The following is a 25,718-nucleotide window of genomic DNA, read 5'->3' on the forward strand; positions in this document are numbered from 1 at the left end:
AGTTGTTGCAGGTATTTTGGGGTTGTGGGCTGTAGCACAAGATAAGTGACAGAGCTCTTGGAGGGTGAACAGCTTTGCTTCTTTGTATGTCCTTGCAAACTGTTGTTTTCCTCCAACAGCATTATTACCATAGTCCTTGTGAACCTGAATGAAAATCAGTGAACAGTCTATGCAAGCGTTTTTCCTAGAAATGCCACAGTCAGACTTGTCTTGTTTCTTAAAACTACCAAAGCTTGAGAGGCAATTTTAGCTGATGTTTTATTTGCACCCATTTATAATTGCCTTCATTTGCTTCTCTCAGAACTCTGTCTTGTCCATGTCATGAGTGTAATGACCTCATTCACGTGCCACTGATTTTTATTTTCTTTGTAGGAAAGCTCTGATGTTGGTAGATAAATGTGCTCAAAATTATATGCCATTTGCGTTCCGGGAGCTCGCTTGAGTCATATAGCTGTGGAATGGAGGAAGGATAAGATAGGCTAGATGGATCAAGCATGACTCTCAGCTGACCACTCCCTCAGTTGGCTATAGAGATTTATGTGAAAGCATAATCTGTCCATCCTTCCGGTACAGGCATCCAGGCCCGGAATTTTAAAGGCAGTTTATTTGTGCACCTGACTCCCACAGGCTTTGCCCTAGTGCACGCAAGTGTTTGTCTACATGCAAATCATAAAATGTGTGAGAACCTCACATTGTGCCAAGGGTACTGAGGGAGTTTTCATTCTCCTTGTTAGCATTAGAATTTGGGAAATGTTTGTTTCAATATTAAGGATTTTTAGTTCTAGACTGGTATGGAAAGTATCTTCTTGGATCTGATGATACAGGAATTATTGAAGAGTTTCAAGTACCCAGTTGCATTTCTAAGTGTAGGAGCCTCAGAGGCCATGGTGATGGGCAGCAACAAAAAAGACCCACAAAAAAACCCACAAAACACAAACCCCTGTCCAAACTAAAATAGACCAAAAGCTTTTCTTACTCCAGAATTGTTGCCTGTGTCACGATGATGAATGCTATCAGCTCATACCTTTTTTTGCTCTGTGCAGATACTATGAGGCTCTAACGCTAGTAGCTGTAAAATCAACTGCTTATTGCCTGCTTTAAAAAGTTGGGGATGGGGAGAAATAACTTGTACCCTGTGAATCAAACAAAAAGTGTCTTGACTCTGGCATGCCCTCAGACATTACATCACCACTCAGCCTTTTCTGTTGACATTACTCTGGTATAGGAGAGTTTCAGGAATGCACCGCTGCGGGTACTGCAGACTGTTCCAACTCCCTATAAAGTTACAGCCTTCATTATGTTGAAGTCTGTGTGCTAAATAGCCGTGGTCACGGACAGCCCAGTTTTTAGCAGGGCAGAATTACTACATGAACATAACCCTTCCAAGAACAGGATTAGCTGTATAGGTGCCAGGGGTCTTACATGGCTGTGCATTGCCTTTGTAAAGAAACTTTTCATATGTGTTCTTCGTCATCTATCTTAAAGGCCATTTATCTCAGGAAGTAGTACTTATCAATGTCTAGCTTTAAAACTAAAAAGAAGGGAGTTATTCTTCTAAAGAATATATTGTGAGTTTCCTGTGCATAGAAGGCTTAACGAATAGTACCTTATTACAGTCAGTATTTCTCTAATATAGGAAGAGCACTCATTGTGCAAGTATGTTGCTGTGCTTTGATAAAAAGAAAATCAATGTCTTACTCTGTCTTCAATTGGCTTCTTTTAAAAATTACTGATGAGGTTGTATTTTGGTTTTTTACTTTATCTAAATGGCAGTTTTAAATCCCAGCTATATGCATAACATTACATACATACAAAATACATACATAAGTAATTTATCTGACTATGACATTATTTATTTATTTCTTCCACATACTGACAATGTTTCTTCAGAGTCAGGGTCTTGGCAGAAGGGGCTGAGAGTTTTCTTTTAACCCTTCTTGTTCTGATCACCTCTTCCCTGTTCCCTGGAGTATCCTGCCAGCATCATTCCTTCTCTTCTGCATTCTATAAGCCCTTGGGGGAGGTTTTAGACCTCTGGACAGTAATGCATTAGCCCAAAGGGACCCATACTGAAGCCAAATTCAGGTGGAGTGGAACCCTGACTCGGGAAACTTTGAGGTTTGCAGGCTTTACGTTCCTCATAGGTGCATCACAGAAGATCTGCAATTTAGTTCATCCCTTGCACAACTGGGAAGATGGAAGGGAAGGCAGAGTAAGCAGGAATGCACTGCTAAAAATGACACACAATGAGTGCTGTACTGACAGTGTTCCTTGTTGAGCTGTTTAAACCTAGGCCTTGTATATGTACTGAAAAAGCAACTATGAATTCAGGAAGATTTTGACTAATAGAATATTTGATTTAATGAGTGTTTGAAAAGTGAAATAACAGATGGTTGAAGAAAACAAAAGAGAGCAGTTGAGGTACGTGCAGTTTCAGCCGTGTACAGAAGAGTCTCATTCATATGCTCAGATAGACTTGTGCTTCTTTGGAAGGTAATAGGAATATTTTCCTTGCCACAGAAATCCACAGTAAGAGTTTCTAATTTGCTTTTGTTCATGAATAAAATTACTCTTGTGGCCTTTCTTGCATGGCAAAAAGGCAGCTATAAAATTTTGATGGATTGTGTCTGATGATGCTTCTGTAAGCTTTAAAACTGCCCCACACAGAGTTGGCTGCATATAAGATTAGAGATTTAAGAAGTGGAAATACAAATTTTTGACTTCGAATTTTGTGTACTAGAAGCAATTTGTGTTTCTCCGGTTCTGCTGTGTCACAGCTTTTCTTTGTCCACTTCATGAGACATGTATGCTTCTTAACTGAAGAGCAAAGTTTCTGTCACAAAAAGCCTGTGGACGTACCTGGTTGATTCTCAGGCCGAGATGGAGAACTTTTAAGCTCCTTTTTGTGCCAATTTCAACCTTCCTGAAAAACAGGTTGCAAAGCTGCTGTCTGGCTAGCATGAAAACAGATGACTTTTCAAGCAACGTGTTTCTTAATACCACAATGCTGTGAGCCCTAGTTGGAGATTACTGTTTAAATTTGTTAAATATTGCACAAAAGATGTGATTAACACCCCAGAATTTATTACAAAGCATAAGATAAAAGAATGTGTAGGTATCCTTTCTTGTGACTTTCTTAACCATAAGTTTTCCAAAACACATTTCAGAGAAATGGTTTCCCCAGTGCTCTGCCTCTTACCTTGGGTTTGTTGTTGAGAGACAGCAACAAGAGGTTAATAGCCTGCACAGGGACTCCTCGTTATGTCTTCTGACCCTGCACCCTGGTTAACTGCCTTGGAGAGAGAAACTTCTTAGTTGGTAACGGGTGAGAGTTTTTCTAAAAGGAGAAGAGGCAGCCACTCGGGTTGCAGTCTGAGAGTATAAACGAGGCAGTATGCCATTGAGAGGGGAGCTCCTGTACTTTGTGTGGGCTCTACTGGGCACTCACCTGACCCTTGTAGAAGCTGGTTGAAATACATAAACGAGAAGAAATATATGAATGACTGGTTGCAATTTATATGGGATTTTACAGTTTTAGCTACTGAACCAGGTCACTGCTGTGTAGTGAGCTCTGATGTTGGCACAAGGGATGTAGGTGGGAGCATACCCTACAGAGGAGGTCAGCAAATGATCATTAGAGCAGCTTTTCAAGCTGTGCTCAGTGGGAACTCTACTAAAAGCCTAGATTCATCAGCACAAAGGTAACAGCCCGACAGAAACATCAGGAATTGCAAAGAGATGAAAGTACTTGATCAATTGACTGTTGTTTATTTCTTACTTGTTTAAGGAAAAGAAAGGAGTGCTCTGCTCTGTGGGAGATCCTCTTTTTTTCTTTTATTCATCTGATATTGCCCATCTCAAACAAACTGGGTTATCTTGTTGATTCCTTGTTTGTTTGCTTCTTGTTGCTTTTTGAATAGGAAAAAGTCTTTTCTTCCTCCATAGATGTCTTCTTACCTTATTTCCCCTCTGGTCTGTAGGTACTCTAACAACAGAAAGATGATTTGAAAACAAATCTGTGGGTTTTCTACCTGCTGGAAATGCAAACTTAACACTAAATTCTGATCAAATGGTAAATGAAGTATCAGGCATTTTTTTTAAATGAAAAAAATAGCAGAGGAGGTCTCATTTAGAAGGAAGATGTGTAGAGCAGTCTTGGCATCACAACAGGCCCAGAAGCAGCTGTAAAAAAAAAAAAATAATTCTGGTTGTGTTCTATCAAATATTTTTCATGCAAAATATGTAATATAGAGCAAGACCTGTGTTCATGGTGGTGATTTTATATATGTATATATATACACACACACACATACATGCAGCACACACGCAAGTATATATGTATACATGAGGTGACCTTTCTTACTTTTTGCTTTTATTTATTTATAGCTTGCTTTCTTAACTCCTTTGAAATAGTTCCATGAGAAGCAGATCGTGGTGATATCATTGGGATTTTGTTGGGTTCAAGGATGAGTTCCCATTTGGGTTTCCTGATGTCTAGTAGGGGGCATGTAATTATGTTACTGCTTTGCTCTCAGTGGCTACTTACAGGGTCTCTCTCTGCTCCGTGTGGCTGCCTGTTTGTAAAACAATGTTTCTACTAGGCAGTCCATAATTCTGGAACCCTCAGGTCCTCTATGAATTTGAAATTGGCCCTTAGGCTTAAAAGTTCTTTGAGACAGAGATGCCACAAAGAACAAAATAACTTGAGTCCTATTTCCTTAGGAAAACCTATTCTCCTTGGAAAAATGCACAGTTTTTTATGTTCTGCATGTAAATGGATTCTTTCTCCAATGTGCTGATTGCTTCGAATTTCAATCTCTTTTGGACAAATAATCAGTATTTTTTTAGACTTCAGTGATGCTTCATGTCAAACTCTGGTTTCCTCAGTGCATATCCCACACAGAGAAGATGTGTAAGGTAGCTCTTCTCATATGCTTAAGAGGAATTAAGACTTCAGCCTAGCAAACTGTCACCAATCCAGTTTCTTTATCTGTTGTCACAGGAAAAAAAGCAAAAAGCCTACACCCCACCCATGTGTTATTAATAATTATTACAGACAATATGAAGGGACTGTACATTCTGCCTCTTAAAGGACCTGTGCAAAGCACCAGCAGCACTATTTCAAATTTGGATGCCTCTGTGCTTCTTCCCTAGTGTGTGGATTTAGCATTACTTCAAGAAACTAAAGGAGAGCTCGTTAAAAGCCCAAGAAAAATTCTGTCCACTCTGATCTTTCTGCCCCAAGTTTCATTGGCCCCTCTGAGGAAAGGACAGACATGCTCAAGTGAGAGGGAATTGAGATTTAAGAAATTCAGTCTCTTTTAGAGCTGACTTGTTAGTAAAGTTGTAAGCAGCAACACAGAATTGGAGTCTCTCTAACACACATTTTCCTGTTTAGTAGTTAGCTGCAATCACTTTTCAAATGGTTATCATCTCTGTACTGTTACCTGTGGTCTCTTTCATCCATTTTTAATTATATGGTGATCGTGCTTTTTGGCTTGTGCTTTTAAGACAAAGTCTTCTACATTCTTCTTTTCTCCCCTACGTTAGTAGGGCCGTTCAGAAGACTTGCCGATACTTTTGGAAAAATGATCCATGTCTGCTGGTCCCTTGTCTAGGGCCAAAAGCTTAAAAATGTCTCTGATATAGGTCATAAGTAAGAGGAAATTTTATGGAAACAGGAAATGTGAACGTTGGAAACTGTAAAATAAGGTTTGATTTAGATGCAATTTTATTGAAATGCTCCATATTCAGTAGCATCTGAGGAAATGTAGCTTGTGGGATTTTGAAAGCTTTCAAACTGGCAGTGGTAAGAACAAAAATAAATTCCCCAGAGTGATAGTGCTCTGCAAAAGACAATGCTAATGCTACTGTTACGAGACTATAGCAGCAGCAGATTAGATCTCCATTTATTTATATCGACTGCTGTAATTTCCTTAGGGAGAGGGAAATGAGAAGAGCTACAGTGGAATGAGTGGGGAGCGCTAGTCCAAAGTAATTCTGCCAAATTCCTGATGATAGTTCATTTTAAGCATTTTATGCGTACTTGAAGCTCAGACTGAATTTGTGTTTTCTCCACCAGCAGACTCTAACCACGTTGGAGTTTTCTTCCTTCTAAGGCAAACTTCTGAATCAGCAGCTTGTAATCATCTGGAAGCCTTTTCCTGTCATTGTTGCTAGCAGCTAGACATAGAAGTTGGTTCTTCCCTTCTGAAAAGGCTCTTATATTAATTATTAGAAACTGTTTTTCCGTCTAATCTCATGTTCATGTAAATATTGTGAATGTTGATTTCTGAAGTCCTGGTCAGATACAGCAACAAAAATGCAGACAATGAAACAGATGGCTTTAATATTGGTGTCTCCCCTCAGACATCTGAGCATCTGAGGTCCTTCTGCAGTGTCTGGTCTGATTCAGAATTCAGCACTGCACTGGTTCTTGGGGTTATGTTCTGGTTGGAGTTTGTCTTTTGGGGGTGAGGGTGGGAGGGTGTCTTAGCCATTTACTCATCTCTATGAGCACTCGTGTTTTTGCCTCTCGCTGACTTGCCTCTGTGATTTGATTATCTGAGCTTTTGTTCTTTAAGTGAGTGAGTAGAAGGTATTCTGCTAGGAATTACGTTTTACGCATCCCCTCAGGACCAAAAATCCTGGGCCACAATTAAAGTGGAGTCCAAGCATATGCAGCATGACATTCTTTCATCTACCCCACCCCAACCCTTTCTTTTTATTTCCTTTCTATTCCTTCCTTCTAAAAAGTCTACTCCATTCCCTCAGGATTTCAGCCTTATTAACTAGGGCTTGGCACACTTCATAGTAATTATTTCTTTGAGTTTTCTAGAAGTATGGACTATTTTCTCAATTCTTATTTTCCAACTTTCAGCTAGTGTGGAAAACTATTGGCTTATTGTTATAGTAGTAATGAATACATCAAAGAAAAATTTTCACAGTTATCATGTAAACATCCTAATAACATCAGTCCAGCTGTGCTCTCCGGAGACCTTGGGTTCCCATTGTCTTGTGCAGAGTAATAAGTGGAATTGAGTTTCTTTTTGAATATCATGGAAGAGGCGTGTTCTGGCTTTAGCAGCTTGGATGTCTGCTTTTGAAGCTTCAGCTGGCACATCTTCCTTGCAACAGCTGCAGTCATGAAGTTGTGCATCTGGCAGCCTGTTGATGTCTATCTGAAAGCCACATTCTGCTTCTTAGCCCCCTATCACCTGGTCTTACAGAAAAAGACAAAAGGAATGCATTTGAGGATTCAATTCTGTATTGTGATAACAACAGGAGAACATGTACTGCAGAGGTATCCTAACAGGGAAAACGAGTGGAAGACAATGCAGGCTGCTACACTGGTGGCAGTGGAATGGCAGCAGACATGCCAAATAGTTGAATATTTTGTGGAATATATTCTATTTCTGGTAATTATTGGCAGAGCTAACTGTCGAAATAAATTTATATGAAAAGTTCACAACTTGCAGCCTGTGCTTACAACAATTAAACTTGTGTAAATTACTTTATCAATTAATGCTTTTGGTGGTTATTGAGGGCTGTCACAGTTGCAAGATTAAGCCTGTAAGCACTTCTTCAGAACAGCTCAGATCCTGAGCTGGGCTCTGTACTGTGAATAGACATAAATTGCAATGCAGATGCTTTATTCATTCCTACTTATTTTCTCTTTATTCACTCCAGAATACTTTGGCCAAGCGTATTTGATAAGTGAAAATGTCACTAGGATCGAAAACAGTAAAGAAGCGAAGGATTTCATGGTGCTTTTAAGTAGGTAGGAACTATCTCAATTGGAAATTGTTGGACTGAGTATCTCTGCCATTGGAGATACTCAGAAGCCATCTGGACATGGTCCTGGGCAGTTGGCTCTAGGTGACCCTGCTTGGGCTGGATGGTTGAACTAGATGACCCCAGAGGTCCCTTCCAGCCTCAGCCATTCTATGATTCTGTGAACCACTTTAAGATACTTTGCCAATTTCTTTCTTTAAATTCCGCAAATTGTGAACACCTGAATTTATGCAAGTCTGTGTGCTGAACTGCAGATTATACCTCTATGTTGCTTAACTTTGGAGTTTTCATGAAGCTGTGATGTGTGATGAAGCATAAAGGTTTCAGGTGGGCATTTTCCTGACACTGCCCTCTCTCTCCCTCTCCTCCCTTCCCGCCACCCAACCTAAAACCCAACTCCAATCCACCAAGATGGTTATTTCCCTTTTTACTTTGGTAATCTTTGAAAAAATTGAATCAGAAGAGAGCTTGAAGTCATCTGACTTAAGCTGCTTCTCAGAGCAGAGCATCTTCAAAGGCAGATCAGGTTGCTCAGGGAATTGTCCAGGTCAATTTTGGATTTGCAAGGATGGAGATTCCACCGCCTTTCTGGAGCCGAGTTGCAGAGTTTGTTACACTCCTCCTTAACATGCTGTTCCTTTGTGCTCAGCTGGAATTTCCCTTGCTGTTACTTGTGACTGTTACTTCCTGAGCGTCCATAGCATGCCTCTGAGAAGTCTGTCCTTGGCTGCTCTGTGTTCCTTCAAACAGTGGGAGACTGTTGAGGTCCACTCTGTCCCTTCACTTTTTCTTCTGGCTAAATAAGGCAAGTTCCCTTAGCTTTTTCTTGCAGGTCATGTGCCTTCATCCACAGTGGCCCTCCTCTGCTCTCTGTCCAATTCATTAGTGCCACTCTTGTATTGGGGAACCAAAACGGGACACAATATTCCAGGTGTGATCTCAAAAGTCCCAGGTAAGGGGAATAATCACTTGTCTTGACCTCCTGGTTGCACTCTTGATAATGCAATCAAACTGCCATTAGTCCACATCACTGCGAGGGCACTCTAAATTTTTCTCTGCATGTGTCTTCTGTATTGCATGCCTGGTGCAGGATATTTGAAATCTAACACTTTGGGGCCTGTCATTGTTGATAGGTTTGTTTGATTTATGACGTAGAAGTGCTAAATGACTCTTATATTGAATTGTTAGAACTTGTTTGTTTGTTATGTGGGTTTTTTTTTAAAAAAAAAAAGGCATTGTGGTCATAAATTCAAGATACTGAGCTTTCTGGCTGGTTTAGAAATCTTATTTTCCCCCAAATGTCCTAGGCAAACCAGTTGCTGCTTCAACCATACAATTTGGTAATAAATACTAACAGTTGGTAACATCTTTATGACTTTAAACAAGACTTTTTTTTTTTTTTTTCCCATGGAGCATTTCTTGTGTAACAAAACGTATCAGAGGAGCTTTCTTTCTGATTGTTGAGAGGTTGCCTATATGACCCCTAATCTGTGCAGTTTTGGCGCAGTGGCTCAGCCTACTGTGGGCTAACATTTATGAGCAGTCAAATAAAAGGAAAGCACGTATTCCTGGCACTGTCAGGTCAGTTTGGCAGAGACAAGCTGCATAAGTGCTCAAACATGTTGGCTTGTAGAAATAACTTTCTGACTTGGAAAGGATGGGTCTATGAGTGATGTAGAACTAGTGCACACAAGTTTTTAAAGGAACTTTGTTTGATCAGTGCTTCTTATCTGTCAGAAAATGAGCAGAATTGCATTCATAAGTGCTTACTCACATCCTACATCCTTAAAAATCAAGAGAAAAGAATGATTGGATTGTGATAGTAGGAGACCAGAGAAGAGATTTTAGTGGTTGGTTATTGCATTTTTGTGGCTGGAAACATTCAAAGGCTTCACAAACGTAATTAGCATTGCAAACAGAATACATGCAAGTTTATAGCAGTTTTCTCTGTGTTAGTGTATATTTTTTGTTTATTTGCTTCTGAGACCTATGTTATTTCAGGACTTGTCTCCTCACTGCTTGCTGTTTCTTTGCCTGATGTGTTTATGTATCCCTGGAGAATGAAAGATAGAAACCACTTACATTTGAGCCAAACAAAACAGAATTTGTCTCCTGTCAAAGGTTAGAAAAGGGACAAACTTGCTCTGTTTCTTTCTTTTTCTCCCTTCCTTCTACCCTAATAATAATAAAACGAAAAACCCAACTTCTTAACTGTATTGATTAAGCAGAAGCCTTACAGCAGTTGAAGGCTAGAAATTTACACTATCTACACCAGTTTAACTGGAATTGGAATCTGCCCTTGTTTCCCTTGTGTGTCATCTTGTCTCGAATTCAGGAGAGAAATAAATGACAGGGAGTACAGTTTATTGGAGAAGAGATATTTGGAGACAAGGCACGGTTTGTGGCCTCTCGTATCTGAGAGGCATAAGCTTTTTACCATGTCAAATGTCACCTGTCATTCCAATGCATGTTTGTAGTATATTAAGCACTCAAATTGTATATTGCCTTAACTTCTGTACAGTAAAGAGATTGCTCATCATTCATGCACTGTTGAAAAAGGGCAGCCTTCCATCTCTTCAGAGTAACTGTAACCAGGAAAAGAAATGAACAGTATTATAAATACAGGGATTTTTTAAACCACTTGAGACTTGCTGACAGTGAATGTTTAGTTTGGTTTTGTTCAGTGTTCAAGATTATCTCAGTGACTGATTTTTGATGGTCTTCAGGACTCTGATGAACGAGACGTGTTGTGGTTGTGTGTAATGGACATGCTAGCTCTCTCTTAGGTGTGTGTTGATGGAGTTTTACTCAGTAGTTCAGGAGATGAGAAAAAAGGATGAAAGACTTCAATATTGTACAAAGACGAGAGTTGCAGGCTGCAAGATGTGAGAGTTTGATCTAGATGCACAAAGCCAACCAAAATCCATAGCCTTATTTAACAAAGAAAACATATACTTTAGGCAGTAGGCATTAGATACGTGAAGCATGCTTTTGAATTTTGGTCTGTTTACATGCATGCAACACTTCTATGCTGGTACCTCACCCCCTTTTAAGGGTAAGTTTATCAGCAAGGTGCAAAGAATTATACAGATGGTGGGGGTTTTTTTCATTTTTGGTTTGTAGAAACTAGATCAATAATAAAATAACATAATTCAGGTGATACTTTGTGATAAACTGCTTTTGTTTTTATTCCTAACAGTACATCCTTTCGGGCTCTGATGACTTCAATTTGTATATGTGGAGGATTCCTCCAGATCCAGAAGCAGGTAAGCTTCCTTGTTGTGGAATTTGGGGAAGGAGGAGGCAGGTGTCTGACAAGTACTAGTTTGTGTTTTTTTTAAAAATTGCTGTTCTCACTCAGCCTCTGAATTTAGAGTAGTTCTGATGAAAGCTTGATGAGGAGAGTTTTCAAATGCCTAATCCGGTCTATGGAAAACAATGGACAATGCCATTTGAATCTTGTATCATACTGATTTTCTTTTTGTTTCTCTTCTCGTATAATGATCATTTAAATCTTCTAGGTAAGCTTATGAAGAGAAAGAGCTGTGGCGGGAGCAGCGTGTGCCTTTCCTCCCTCTTGTCTACCAATGCTGCTGCTTCTAAACTGATCTGAGTTCACTGAAGAACTTAGGATCTGTTACTAAGAAATTTAATCTCATAATGAAGTTTGCAGCATCAAATGTTGCTGGGTTCACAGGCTGCTTTTTACAGCTCCAGTGCATTGGCTTCTCCTCTTTCTTTCCTCTTACACCAAAACCCTCACACCGATTTCCAATGCAGAGCAGTTAACGCTCTTTTATTTTGAGTGGAGAAGCACTCTCAGCTGGTGGAAATGACCACTTTTGACTCATTTCTGACCCTTTCCCATGCTGGGAATTAGCAGACATGCTAAGCAAGTAGCACCAGCTCAACTCTGTGTGAAAGTGTAGGAGAGGGGTGTTAAAGTAAAGAAAAGCAGCAGTGTGTGTGAGATGTAACAGTAGTGTCGTAGATGCCACAGTTTGTCAGTGCTTAATTTGATATCGTCTAATATTGTGTAGGGTTTAGCAATAAGACATCATCCACTGCTATCTCTGAGCCACACAATGTCAGCCTATCTCCTCTGTTGAAACAAATTGCTATGCTCTTTTAAAAGGGTGTTGAACCTTGATTGAAAGACTCAAGACTCTAGGAAAATGTACTACCATTTCAATTTTTAATGGCTCTGACAGTTTAAACTGTACATTTTAGTGGTATTAAGTACAACTGAGTGCTATCCTGTGGTATCAGATGCTTTAGCAATAGTGAGAGCAAATTACAAGCTGTATTAAAGGTAAAATGAAAATATTTTGTTTCATTTTCAAAGGCTGTTAATCACAGCTACATAGCCCACAACTGAGAGGATTACTAGCCTCCAAAAGGTTTGGTTAACAGCAGGGTTTTGAGGAAAATGTCGTTGTAATTTTGGATTGCTTATTTAAACAGCATTTGATGTTGCAGTCCAGGAGTCCTGAAGATGGTCCTGCTAAATATACCAGTACCTTGGCCTTCTGTCTTTGTGTAGGGTTTATAGAAACTTTGCTCTGCTGTCCTTTTAATTTGTATGATTTCCTTTTATATTTGACACTGTTTTACTACTACTTATGGAATTTCCTCTTAGTTAAAACGAAGGTTACATATGTTTAGATTAGTTACTTATAGATAAGTTTTTGTGTGGACTGTAGAATTATATTTTATGCATGTTACTGTACTTGTCCTGACTCCATATGTAAATTCTGGATTTGGGATTTTTTGTTTATCTGACTGTGATGCTCCTGAAAACTTTTTTTCCCAGATAGCTGCAGACAAGACTTTTGAGCAAAGAGCGATAGCTGGAATTGCCACAAAATGATGTCATATGTGTTTTGGTCAGCTTTCTTGTTTCTAGTTCTTGTAACTTGAGAAAGGATGTCAGTAAACTTGCAACATTTCAGTTACAAAAGTAATTACTTAATGTCAATTGCCATCAGTGATTGCTTAATAGGATAAGATCCTCTAGTGGGAAGGTGTATGTCTTAGTCTCTTGTAACTTGCGCAATTCTCTTACTGAAGCATTGTAGTGAAACTCATGAGTTTTGTTTTGTTAGACCTAAAGATTCGGCTTCTGTGGCAAATAATTCATTGGCCATCCAAATCGTTTGTGATAGGCTTATGGAAGCTCTTCTTTTCTTCATTCAGCTCTTCTTGAAGGGTTGCACCTGTTTTGAATGTGATGCAACATCCTTTCTTAAATCTCATCCCATGGTTCAGAATAATTCTTCAGCTAGAGAGGTTGCTGTGCTTCCTTCTTGGAGAAAGTGTCTTGCTCTTTCTGGAGACCTTGTAAGGCTTCTGCTTCAATGGAAACTTGTTTCATGTTCTAGCTTAAATAGGAATGTCTTTGGGTCTGTGATCTGAGGGTTGGAATGCGATCTTTCATTGAAAATATTGTACAAACTAGACAGGATGATGTAATGTCCTTTACTGTTGGTTGGTATTTTAAATAAAAATATCTAACTGATTTCTACCTTCTGGTTGAATTCAGACATTGTGTCACTATAAATATTTATGATACAATTCCCTTAAATTATATCAACTACTTGCAAATAGCAACTTTTTTGCGAGTGTACATCTTTTTACAGCACTGCATCCTTAAAAACAACCCTGAAATAGATTATTTTTCTTAAGTACAGGTGCAGCAAGTAGTAGCTATCTAACAGCATTGCTACAAAAAGGTGAAGAAAAGTGGGAAGAAATACACAAGAAAGTCAGACAATTGCAAACATATTTCAAGTTGGAGGAATGTGGTTACCTGTGTTGGTGTTTTGACAGGAAAATGGAAAAATTCTGCTGGCTTTTTCCAAATAATCATTATTTAGAAGTGTCCTCCCAGTAGGTTGTATTGAGTCATTCCTCCTCATCTGGAAACTCTACCAGCGGTTTTGTTTGGTCCAGCTATTAAACAAAATTTACTTCGGGCCAGGAGGTCTGTGAAAAAAGGTATGTCATAAATTGCTTAGGAAGCTGTTCTGTGGAAAAGTTTTATTGGCTAACTCCTTCCACAATCTTAGATTATTCTGAATAGGCCAGGATTTCCTATGCCAGAAGGTTGATTGGTTTTTTACCACCTTTTGTTCTTTCTTGAAGATGGAATAGTTTGCTCATTTTTCCACTTCCTTCTCCATCCAAGTACTACTCAGCTTTCCACTGTGCTTCAGAAGTAATTGCCAATTGTTTGGTGAATTCGTTAGGCAATTTCCTCTTTAAAATATATATATCAGTTTTCTTGCGAGGCAGAGTTTCTAGCAAAATTAATACATTAGTCTGGCAGAAGAAAAGTAGTCCTCAGTCTCCACAGCTCTTACTTGACTCCAAGGCAAGCTAGAAGTGAGAAGAGACATTTGCTCTACATGACCTGCCCAGCAAGACTGTTAACATTTAAGCATTTTGGGCAGTATTTAAACCTAACTCCCATAAACGTGGTCTCTTAGCTGGTAATGAATCCCTGTTCAAGACAGAACCTGACATGTCTTGTGGGGTAATAGAGGGCTTGGTAGACCAAATGTTTTGCCAAGTGGAATTTACATTCCTCACCCACTACTCTGAATCATCTTTGCAACTCAGAGCTTGTCTCTTACTTTTGAAATATTGCTCAAAGATGTTATGAAGGATACAATATTTATTTGCGATTGAGAAAACAGTTGGGGATCCTTCAGTTTATGTGAGCAGGCTGTCACCAGACTTCTGAAAAACTTCACCAAATCACAACAGCAAACTGCGTTTCAAAACCTTTTTAGTTCTGTAACTGCTAGCCAGAAACTAACTGCTAGCCTGTCATTGTGGTCCAATTACTAAACTCATTGCACTATTCTTTAGCAGAACTGATGCAATTTTTCTTCCCTTTTTTTTTCTCCTCATTGGTCATTCTAAATGCAGGCACCTCTTTAGGCTTGAAGAATTCAGCAACAGATCTTTTCACAACATTTGAACAGGATTATCTCATTGGAGACAGCTTGTGGTTTAAGTTCTTAAAGTTGCACGCTGATAAGTGAAGATGAATAATAGATGATTAAGTGTTTCTTAATGCCTTTAGCTATTTTTGATATTTTTCTGTATGTGCACACATGCATATATATACACACACATCAGTTGGGTTGGGACAGGGGGAAGCCATCCGGCCCACTGGGGCACATGCTCTGGAAAGTTTGATTTTTTTAAAAAAAAAAAATTTTTTTTTCGGAGACATGGTCTTGGGTTCTAAACTGTTTTACTTTTAGGACTGTGCTTTATCTCCTCCTTCAGGTCAGTGTTGACCATAGTGTGCTATGGAACAGTTGTTCAGAGTAAGTGGTGAGGCAGTGTAGAAGAGATTCTTGTATTCAGTGGAATTTAGACTGGCTTCTGGGGTTTTTCTCACCCTGGATTTGATGTGGCCAAAGTCAGTTTTACCTGTGCTGCTGAGAAACCTTGAAGTTGCTCTGGCTGCAGATTCCAGACCCCACTAGAAGGGATGCTACAGGGCTCTGTGCTCTCAGGGCAAGAGCGCTTGTTTTTAAATCTTGCTTCAATACAGACAGGTCTCAGGAGCAAAGCCCTCTGCTGCCATGCAATTGTATGAAACAGTACAGGTGTGTGAGTGACCAGAGAGAGGCTTTTAAGGAATCTAAACATAAGCTGCACTGAAGGCAGAGGCCCTATATGCTGTGCATATTTGCTTGCATTGTGCTGTGCATTTGCCTTCCAAACTATGGTATCTCTCTTTGTTAGTACATCATGACCTCACAGAATTCAAATGCAGAACAGTGGTCTAGGTCTAAATGTGTCCTGGATTATTACTAATGAAAACGAAATTAATTTTAAATGAGTTTTCTACTGTAGTGCCAAGTACTACAGTGGAATGATATGCTATGGCACACTGGCAGCAGCTGCAAATATCTGTTTCTTCTCAGGAGTTTTCAGCACTTTGAGTAATTCATAAGGCTTGTATGAAGTTATGCTTTAGTCTGTGGAACGTCTTTCTACCTTATATGAACAACAGTGGGACTTCTTTTTCAGTGTCCTAGATAGCAAGGACTTCTTAATGAGGTCATTTAATTCCTCTGTTACAGAGCCAGTGGAGGATTGTTCCTTATCCTAGCAAGTTATACGGTGCTTTGACAGTTTTTTAACTGTTTGGAACAATGCAGCTTCCATTATTTTAGAGGCTCTTCTACACTGTTACAGATTTTCTGCACTAGGGCACTTTTCCTAATAATCTGTCACTTCCCTTTTTTCCTTGTTCTTCAAATAATTCATTCTTCTGGTTTGTGTTTTTTTTTTTTTTTAAACACTGTTACGTGTTCTGGAACTTGTGCATGGGAAGTCAGATTCTTGTCCAGATATCTCACTCTCCTTCATTGTGTTTTACTAGTGTTTTTTAAAATGTGTTGTTATGTACCATCCAGCATGTTCTCAATATGTGAAATGTCAACTCATTTGCATAAATATTTACAGAACCTCAGAATTAATGAGGATTTCATTAGCATAATATTTAAAACATAAAATAATATGGCAAACCAAGAAGTAATCACTTTGTCAACTCAGTAGACATCTACTACTTCATTGCATTGTATTATTCCTTCCTTCTATCTGAATTGGAGCCTGTGGATATGCCTTGTATTGCCATGGTATTTTTATTAAACGTGTGTAGGGGAAACCTGTTTTAAAATGTACACTTCAGATTTAGCCTTTTATAAGTTATTTCTTCCAGCTGGTCGGATATTGTAGTAGGATATTATTTAACGACTTTTTTGAGACTGCGTGTTGCTCCTCTTTGGAGCACTTATTTGGAGGGTGTAGAGGAAGAGGGATTCTCTTGATATTTTACTTTGCATATCAGATAAAAGCAGACAAAAAAAAAAACATCAACCAGCACAATTAGAACACTAAACCACTGCTCAGAATTGTCTTTAAGCATAGCAAATTTTGGAAAGTATTGCAAACCAGCCAGTGTATCTCCATCCTTTTCCTCTAGCAGTTAGAGGTTAGAAAGTTAGAAACCTTCTAAAATTGACATAATCAGCCTCTGAAGACTTGAAGGACTTTTTTTTTTAAAGTATTATTAGTAACATATATGTAAGCTAATGGCTTCTGTATAAACACTGCTTAAACACGTGGTGACTAGCTAAGAATATAAAAGCTGCCGTGCTAAAACAGTTGCAGGACCTGTGCATGCCACTAAATCCAAAAAGAAACACACCCCCATCCCCTAAAAAACACTCTGCAAACCTCAAATACAAAATTTGAGTGGTGTTGGGATAGCAGAGGTCAATTCTGCTGAAACAGTAGAAATAAAAAGACCAGTTCAAGTGAAGACAGCAAAAAGAAATAGAAATTATTACATGCAAAAAGAAAGATGGCCTCAGGAATTTGAGCAGTTTATGGCCATCCTCTGCTTACCGTACAGATGCACTTTTTTTTTGCCAGCAGACATGAGTAAGCTTAACTCACGCTGTGAGATGGCTAGGAGCTGTATGGCTGCAGCTAAGCCTCTGCTGAGAGACCAGGGGATTCCAGACAAGTCTGGACACAGGCATATGTCCACCACTCAGATATTCAAGTAATATGAGACCAACTTTGCTGGACTACTATAAAATGAAGGATAAGGATGTAGAAGGCTCTGCATTAAGCATTACTTAGAGACGTCGCTTAGGCACATAGGAGTTGGTAGACATCAGGCAAGGGGTTTTCCAAAAATGAGGTTCTGAGACAGTCTATTATACTTAATACAAAGATTATTATTGTCAGTCTCACCTCTGTGCCCAGTAAGATCATGGAGCAGATCCTCCTCGCGACTATGCTAAGGCACATAGAAAAAAAGGAGGTGATTGCTAACAACCAACATGGCTTCACTAAGGGCAAATCCTGACTGACTAATTTGGTGGCCTTCTATGATGAGGTTACAGCATTGATGGATAGGGGAAGAGCAACTGACATCATCTACCTGGACTTATCCAAAGCGTTTGGTACTGTCCCACACAACATCCTTGTCTCTAAACTGGAGAGACATGGATTTGATGGATGGACCACTCGGTGGATAAGGAATTGGCTGGATGGTCACACTCAAAGAGTTGTGGTCAACGGTTCAGTGTCCAAGTGGAGACCAGTGACGAGTGGTGTTCCTCAGGGGTCAGTACTGGGGCCTTTGCTATTTAACATCTTTGTTGGTGACATGGAGAGTGGGATCGAGTGCACCCTCAGCAAGTTTGCAGATGACACCCAGCTGTGTGGTGTTGTGGACGCACTGGAGGGAAGGGATGCCATCCAGAGGGACCTTGACAGGCTGGAGAGGTGGGCCTGTGAGAACCTCAAGAAGTTCAACAAGGCCAAGTGCAAGAATCCTGCACATGGGTCGAGGCAATCCCAAGCACAAGTACAGGCTGGGCGGAGAATGGATTGAGAGCAGCCCTGAGGAAAAGGACTTGGGAGTGCTGGTGGATGAGAAGCTCAACACGAGCCGGCAATGTGCACTGGCAGCCCCAGAAAGCCAACCGTATCCTGGGCTGCATCAAAAGGAGCGTGGCCAGCAGGTCGAGGGAGGTGATTCTGCCCCTCTGCTCTGCTCTCCTGAGACCCCACCTGGAATACTGTGTTCAGCTCTGGAGTCCCCAACACAAGAAGGACATGGAGGTGCTGGAGCGGGTCCAGAGGAGGGCCAAGAAGATGATCCAGGGGCTGGAGCACCTCTGCTATGAAGACAGGCTGAGAGAGTTGGGGCTGTTCAGCCTGGAGAAGAGAAGGCTCTGGGGTGATCTTCTAGCAGCCTTCCAGTACTTAAAGGGGGCCTACAGGAAAGCTGGAGAGGGACTTTTTGCAAGGGTGTGTAGTGATAGGACAAGGGGCAATGGCTTTAAACTGAAAAGAGGGGAGATTTTGATTAGATAGAAGGAAGAAATTTTTTACAATGAGGGATGTGAAGCACTGGAACAGGTTGCCCAGAGAAGTTGTGGCTGCCCCATCCCTGGAAGTGTTCAAGGCTTTGAGCAACCTGGTGTAGTGGAGAGTGTCCCTGCCCATGGCAGGGGGTTTGGAACTAGGTGATCTTTGACGTCTCTTTCAACCCAAACCATTCTATGATTATCAGAGTATTGCTGGAATCAACACTTTTTGGTTTAAACTATTAAAACTTCTTGTACTACTGGAGAAAGCTGACTGCTAAGATTTATGATTTCAGTAATCTGCTCCTAGGGGACGTATCCTGGAATTGGGCAGTTAGTTGTTTTAAGAGGCCTTGTAGGGAAGTTCACATTCACTCTAAGAGGAGTGAATTATGTTCTTAGAACTATACTTCCTCTGATTTTGCTGTTAACAGCTTAAAAGGAATTTAAGGAACTTCAGTATTAAAGCAGAAAGCTTTTGAGTTCCTTCATAGAATCATAGAGTCATAGAATGGTTTGGATTGGAAGGGTCCTTTGAAGATCATCTAGTCCAACCCCACAGCCAAAAGCAGGGATGTTTTTCACTGGATCAGGTTACTCAACGCCTCATCCAACCTGACCTTGAACACTTCCAAAGATGGGCCATCCACAACTACTCTGGGCAACCTGTTCCAGTGTCCCACCACCCTCATTGTAAAAAATCTCTTCCTTATATCCAATATCAATCTACATTCTTTCAGCTTAAAACTGTTGCCCCTTCTCCTGTCACTACAGGCCTCAGTAAAAAGTCTCCCTGTGTCTTTCTCACAAGCTCCCTTTATGGAAAGGCTGCAGTAAGGTCTCCCGGGAGCCTTCTCTACTCCAGGCTGAACAACTCCAGCTCTCTCAGCCTTTCCTCATAGGAGAAGTGTTCCATCCCTCTGATGATTTTTGTGGCCCTCTGGACCTGCTCCAACGGGTCCATGTCTTTCCTGTGCCGAGGACCCCAGAGCTGGACGCAGTACTTCAGGTCAAGTCGCATAAGAGCAGAGTAGAGGGTGAGAATCACCTGCCTCGACCTGCTGTCCATGCTGCTTTTTATGCAGCCCAGGATAGGGTTGGCTTTCTGGGCTTCAGGCACTGCCCGAATTTCACTACAGCCTAGGGAGAGCTGTGTTCTAGACATGGCATGCTGTGCACTTTTCATCCAGTGCTCTTAGTGTATTGATAAACATTTAAAGTTTAATACCAGAATACAGTTCTGGCATTAAATAACTGTTTTCGCTGTTTTACTAGGAAGATAACCATGGGTTAATTCACACTGCTGACAGTATCACGAAAGTCCAACGACTGACTTGGAAATGCAGCCGAAGACATTGTTGCCCTAAGTTTGTGTTTCATCTGCATTATAATTCTTTCTGTGCTTATGGTCTCTCTAACTTTTGACTCTTTTGTAAGTGTTTTGTAGGGCATGTTTCTTGTTTTGTACTGAATTCAGTCAGCTAAAGTCCATGGATAGTTAAAACTTGTTTTAGGCATTGCTTACAGACTTGGAAACACTTTGGAAGCAAATTGCCTCTTCATTCAGAAGGCCCTCTTTCCTGGAACATTTGTCTACTAGGTCAAAATAAATGCGTTGAGAACTGGACTTGATGTAAGCATCTACCATTGGCTTGATAGATGCAGTTGGATTGACAACTGCGATTTGGCCGGAAGGAATGCTGTGGGAGTAGGGCAGCTTGCCATCAGCCATAAATGTGGTCATGAATGTCTGGTGGTCTGAGCAGAATGAAAGGACGTGATGAATCTCATAAACTGGAAAAGAAAACCAAAAGAGCCCAATTTGGCATTTAATGAACTTGCTCTCCAATCAGTTACTTCTCAGTCAATTTTGCTTACACTGGTGACATCTTGCTCCAATGGCTGAAGACAGAACTTACCTCTGAACCTTTACAGAAAATACAAGTCTACCCAAATAAGAGAACCATTCCAGGTAGCTAGTCTCAGTGCAGTTTTGATGAACATATTTAGAAGTTAACTGGAACAATAGTCTCCTTTTCAAGTTTTCTTAATTTTAAATGAGTCTTCATTCTATATACAAAGTCTTTAAAATGGTTGTGCGTTTTGGTCCTTGGAGTTACTGGCCATCTCTTTTCCCTTCTTCAGGCACATTGTCATCTATCCCAAAGTGCCATGAGACTGCAGTTTGGTCTGCAAAACTTGATTTGTGCAAATAGAACGCTTTGTAGAAGCACTAAAAAGATTTATCTGCGGATTTTTAGGAGCTGGATGATTCCTCATTTCTAAATCCTTTTCATGGTTTGTACACCATGTACACATCGATCCAGTCTTCAGAGTGTAGTTACAGTGAGTGGAAGGGGTAGAGTACTTTTTCTAAGAGGACATGGGCTGAACACAAGCTCGTTAGCTGCACTTCTTTATCATTTATGTAGCCTAACAAATAGAAGGTGATACAGGAATGCCTCCCCCCCCCTTTTTTTTTTCCTTGATCCTTCTATCTTGCTATTCCTCAGTGTTAACACAAGTTTTTCTTTGGAAATGTGTATTGCAGGAGAACTCTGACTCTCCTATTTTAGAAGACAAGTTATTCAACATCAGGGTTAGGGCTTAAACCAGCAGCTATTTCAGCTGAAAGAGCTCCTGTTGAGGACAAAGGAGGATAGCAAACACCTTCAGCAAGAACATAAAGTTGATTTGCTTAGTGTTAAGATGACTATAAGTAGCACAGAAGCTAGTGAAATTATTTTAACTTTCTGTAAGGTGTGCTTACGACCTTTGAAGTTGTAAATAGCAAGATTGTTTTCCTCTGAAGTGGTTTTCAGTTTTTACTTCCCCTCTTTTTGTTTCCTTCACTGAAAATGTAATCATAGCATGTTGATTGACACTTGTTTATTCATATACACAGCTGTGCTTTCTAAAAAAATTATGGTTTTAATTGTGTGAATCTATGAATTTAAAAAATTTATTGTGTGACAGTTTCTTGCTTCGGTGTATAAACCTAGTAAGAGTCAATGGCCAAGCAGAAAAGTTGTCTGGCTTCTGTTTCAAGTTTACCATAAGCGCAAAAGCATTCCACTTGAGCTACTTCCCTGCCTTGTGACAAAGAATGGTATAACCCACTGGTCAACTGTGTTATTTCAGGTCCCTCTTTAAGCTTGATTCACAGACGTATGAGTTGTTATAGATCTCAGTCTAGGCAAGGCTATACTAAGTCCAGCTGTAATGTAGTAACTCAGGTTAGTAGCCTTGAAGATCACCTGCTTTAGATTCCTACCTGTCAGACTGGAGTCCACTGTGACAGTAAAGAATTGCTGATTTAAAAAATATTTTTTTTAAAAAAAACTATAGCTATTAGAAAAGTCAACCTCAGATAAATAGTCTGCTTCAAATTTACAAACTGTGAGTAGTGTCATGCCTTAGGCACTATGGTTTCACTGGTGATTTCATTAAGTATATATGGTGTTCTCGTTCACATACTTGTCATATTAGGTCAAAACCCCTTATTGTTTGTTTAGATAGGTGAACTAAAGTAGTCTACAAGTCCTAATTTGCAGTAGGATGCTTTTCATCAAACTTGCAGCTTTTCATAGGGACATTGCTCATGGAGTTGGAATTCTGCAGCCAACACAGGCCTTAAAATATTGCAAAATAAAGCTGAAGCACATTGTCAAATATGACGACTTTAACTGATTATGAATGAAAGCAATATGGAGATTTAATTATTCATTTCAGTGTGCGCTTGTTTTCCCCCTAGGTGGCATTGGCAGGGTCGTCAATGGTGCTTTTATGGTCTTGAAAGGTCATCGGTCAATTGTAAACCAAGTCCGGTTTAATCCTCACACTTACATGATCTGTTCTTCTGGCGTTGAAAAGATTATAAAGGTAAGATTAATTATTAGAAAATATGTTCTTTGAATATTTTGGGAAGAAATACTTTGTTTTGCTCAGCATTGTTCTTTTCTGCACTCATCCTGTCTTGTCATCTTACTCTTTTGTAAAGTGGCATGTCTCATTTTCTGGCTAAACTGATGCAAATTTTAATTGGACATTTCAACTTTAAAGGTTTTAGAGATAAGGGATAAGATCAGAATTTCCTGGATTTGTACCATGGAAAAGGAATTTTTTTTCAGTTTCGTTGTGTACATAACTGAAGTATCATGCAAAGAGCCCTTTTTGGGAGAGTTTGGTCACAGCTGTAGCATATGATCTCCGAAGACTTCTGATACTTTGGGCTAAAATTTAATCAAAACATCTCCAAAGAGTATCATTGAGCCTTAGCCTAGCCTGACCTAGCTGAATTTGGCCCAAATACTGCCTCTGGAGCCCTTCTATAATTTTCAGACATGCTTCTGCATTGAATCAATTCAACGTACTTTTCTGGGGCTTCCAGAGGAAACAGGACTCTTAATACCTTCCACAGCATGTCTTTTCTGAATCCTATAACAATGTACAGTATTTTTAGAAAGTTTGTGCCTTTTTATGTGGAATGTAAAGAGATAACAAACTTTGTTAGGTTCTGAAACTTTCTTTCCTTAAGGAGAGACAACCAATAGTGTGGGAGCAAGGCAGAAACTTTTTTCTCATTTCTAATAGCAGAGGTTGAGGAGGGGAAGGCAGAGGATTATGCTACACTAGAGCACTTTGCATTCTGCTGCCGTAGAAATTTTGCTATAATTTAGGTCTAGAACCTAAGAAGAATGAAAGAAACTGGAACAATTTAAGTAGGATAATGAGAACTGATGCTGCTTCTAAATATTTGTTGAATGACTTCATAAAAGCCTTACCTGCATGTGGCTATAAATGATTATAAATCATTTGATTATTGTTAAACGCTTTAGTCAGCTACAACTTGACTGAATTAACTTGTCCTGCAAAGGAATGCTTTAGTGGTCTGCAACTTACGGACCAGATCTGGCCCAAACCCTGGGACTGTGGCCCAATGCCCAGCTGCATCACTTGCATTACAGCTACTATCAGCATTTGGGTTCTGATTGTAGTTCAGCTTTCCTTCTCTTCTATCTTCCGCTGGTACTTTAGTTTGCTTTTCTACTTTTTTCTTCATCTGTGTCCCTCTGACGAGTGTGATCACAAATCGGTCAAATACAGGCTTTGAACAAAAGAGCATTGAATGGTCTTAGCAGCTCATTGATTTTTCAATTTCCAAGTGGTTCAACTGCCACTGTTTAATAACAGTTTTGCCAGAGGCATTTTTTTTTGCTTTGGGAACTTGATTCACACAGCCTGAATCCTCCCTTTTGGATTTTGGATCTGCTGACCCTTCACCCTATGAATCCTTCCTGCATGAGTGTGCTTAGACTGTTGGATTAGCATTGGTATAAACATCCCCTGTGCAGCTTTTGTGTACTTCTGCTAGGGTTTTCGTGTTGGTTTTTTTTTTTGCCTGGTGATTAAAAGGTTAGTTCGATTAAGGGCCTAGTCACAGGTTGTGTAACTCTTCCAAGACACCTCTGCTTGAGTGCTTCCTCAGAAGAGAACGCCTGTTGTGTAGCAGTATGTGCAATGGAACTCGTGTAGCTGCTTTGAAAGAACTGAATTCCCCAAACATTGCAAGCTAGAAACAAATAAAGGGCAAGGTGTTTAATGTATTAAGTTTATTAACAAGCCAGAACTTCTTACCCTTTTGTTGTATGTCATTTTGTCTCAGCTTGTAATGTGCCTTGTTTGGGGATCAAGTTGTTTTAAGACCCATGCCTAGTCTGATCTGCATGACTTCACTCTTTAAAGGTACTACTGTCTTAGTCAGCAGTGGTTTGTGGGTGACCATACAATGGCAGTTTCTTCCTCATTTCAGCTACTTCTGCAGATAGGCTGGAGGCTGGTAACTGCCACTAGCAGAAGGACAAAACAGAAAAAGCATCACCAGCAGTTCTGAGGGTTTCACTGCATTAGAAACAGCTGGGAACACAAGCGCTTCCCTTGCATGGCTATCTTTCTTTCCCTTGTGTAAATGCTCGATGTGCTTGCTAGGAGAAGTTGAGATGACAAGAGGAATAGCCGTAAATAATAATTGTAGTTAGGATTTTTCTATGCTTTTTTATTGTTTTTTTGTTTGTTTGTTTTAATCAGTTCCTTAAGAAATGTCCTTCCTTTTACTGTCCTTCAAGTGTCTTCTAAAAATCTTTCTGGGAATTAAATCACAGAAGATAACTTTACTGTGGTTGGCTGGTATTCCATTCCCTCTGTTGCAGAAACTCTGTGATGAATTAAAAATGTAGATGCAAGTAGTTGTTTATCTAAGCCCTTAATTTTTAGACTAGGTGGCCTAAATTTAGTACTTCTAGAAGTGAGGAACTGATAGCACCAGCATCAAGGCACGATACAGACAAGCCATTCAATAATTTCACGTGCTTCTGCCAACACACTTGCTATTTTAATGCTGATTGCAAATGAGATACAATTTCATCTCAGGCCTAGCCCTGCTGAAATAAATAGTATTCGCAGGAATGATTTTGACCTTTGTGGTTATGGTTTTTTTGCTTTAGTTTTATTTTGTTATAAAGCATGTGAAAGAATATAATTCAGTAACTCAGTGATTTAGAGTTTGATTTCTGCTAGATCTGAGAATACAATGGATAAGATGGGGAAGGGATGTGAATATTCAAGTGAAGAGATTTCTGAGACCTAAAATAAGACTCAACAAGCTCGTTAATGAAGGATACTAGAAGCCTTGACTCCAGACAGTGTATGTGCTGGGCACATCAACCCAAGTGAATTGCTCATTGCCCTTCAAATCAGAAACCTGAACCTCAGTAAAATTGTATGGAAAAGCACAGCTGTGAACTAAAGTTACCATTTGCAGCAAGCATTTGTCACAAAAGCTAAAGCAATACAAAATAAAAAAATACCACTTTCCTCTCAGTTAAGTGTGTGAGACATTGGGATGTGCTAGCAGGAAGATGAATTGCATTGCAGGAGAAATAAATGAGGCATTCCTTCTGATGTGTTGGGCTTAGAGGAGGGCCATGGAGAATTATGCAGTTAAAAGACAGT

At 39.9% G+C, this 25,718-nt stretch overlaps 1 protein-coding gene across 1 annotated transcript in view; it reads left to right on the forward strand.

Annotated features, from left to right (window-relative positions):
• Positions 1–25,718, forward strand: part of DCAF5 (DDB1 and CUL4 associated factor 5) — a 78,045-nt gene that overhangs the window by 46,804 nt on the left and 5,523 nt on the right. The window contains 2 exon segments of the mRNA XM_086614090.1: positions 10,994–11,060; positions 22,462–22,589. Of these exon segments, the coding sequence (XP_086470216.1) occupies positions 10,994–11,060; positions 22,462–22,589 (195 nt within the window).

This window comes from Tauraco erythrolophus, chromosome 6, assembly GCF_009769465.1.
Source record: "Tauraco erythrolophus isolate bTauEry1 chromosome 6, bTauEry1.pri, whole genome shotgun sequence".
NCBI lineage: Eukaryota > Metazoa > Chordata > Aves > Musophagiformes > Musophagidae > Tauraco > Tauraco erythrolophus.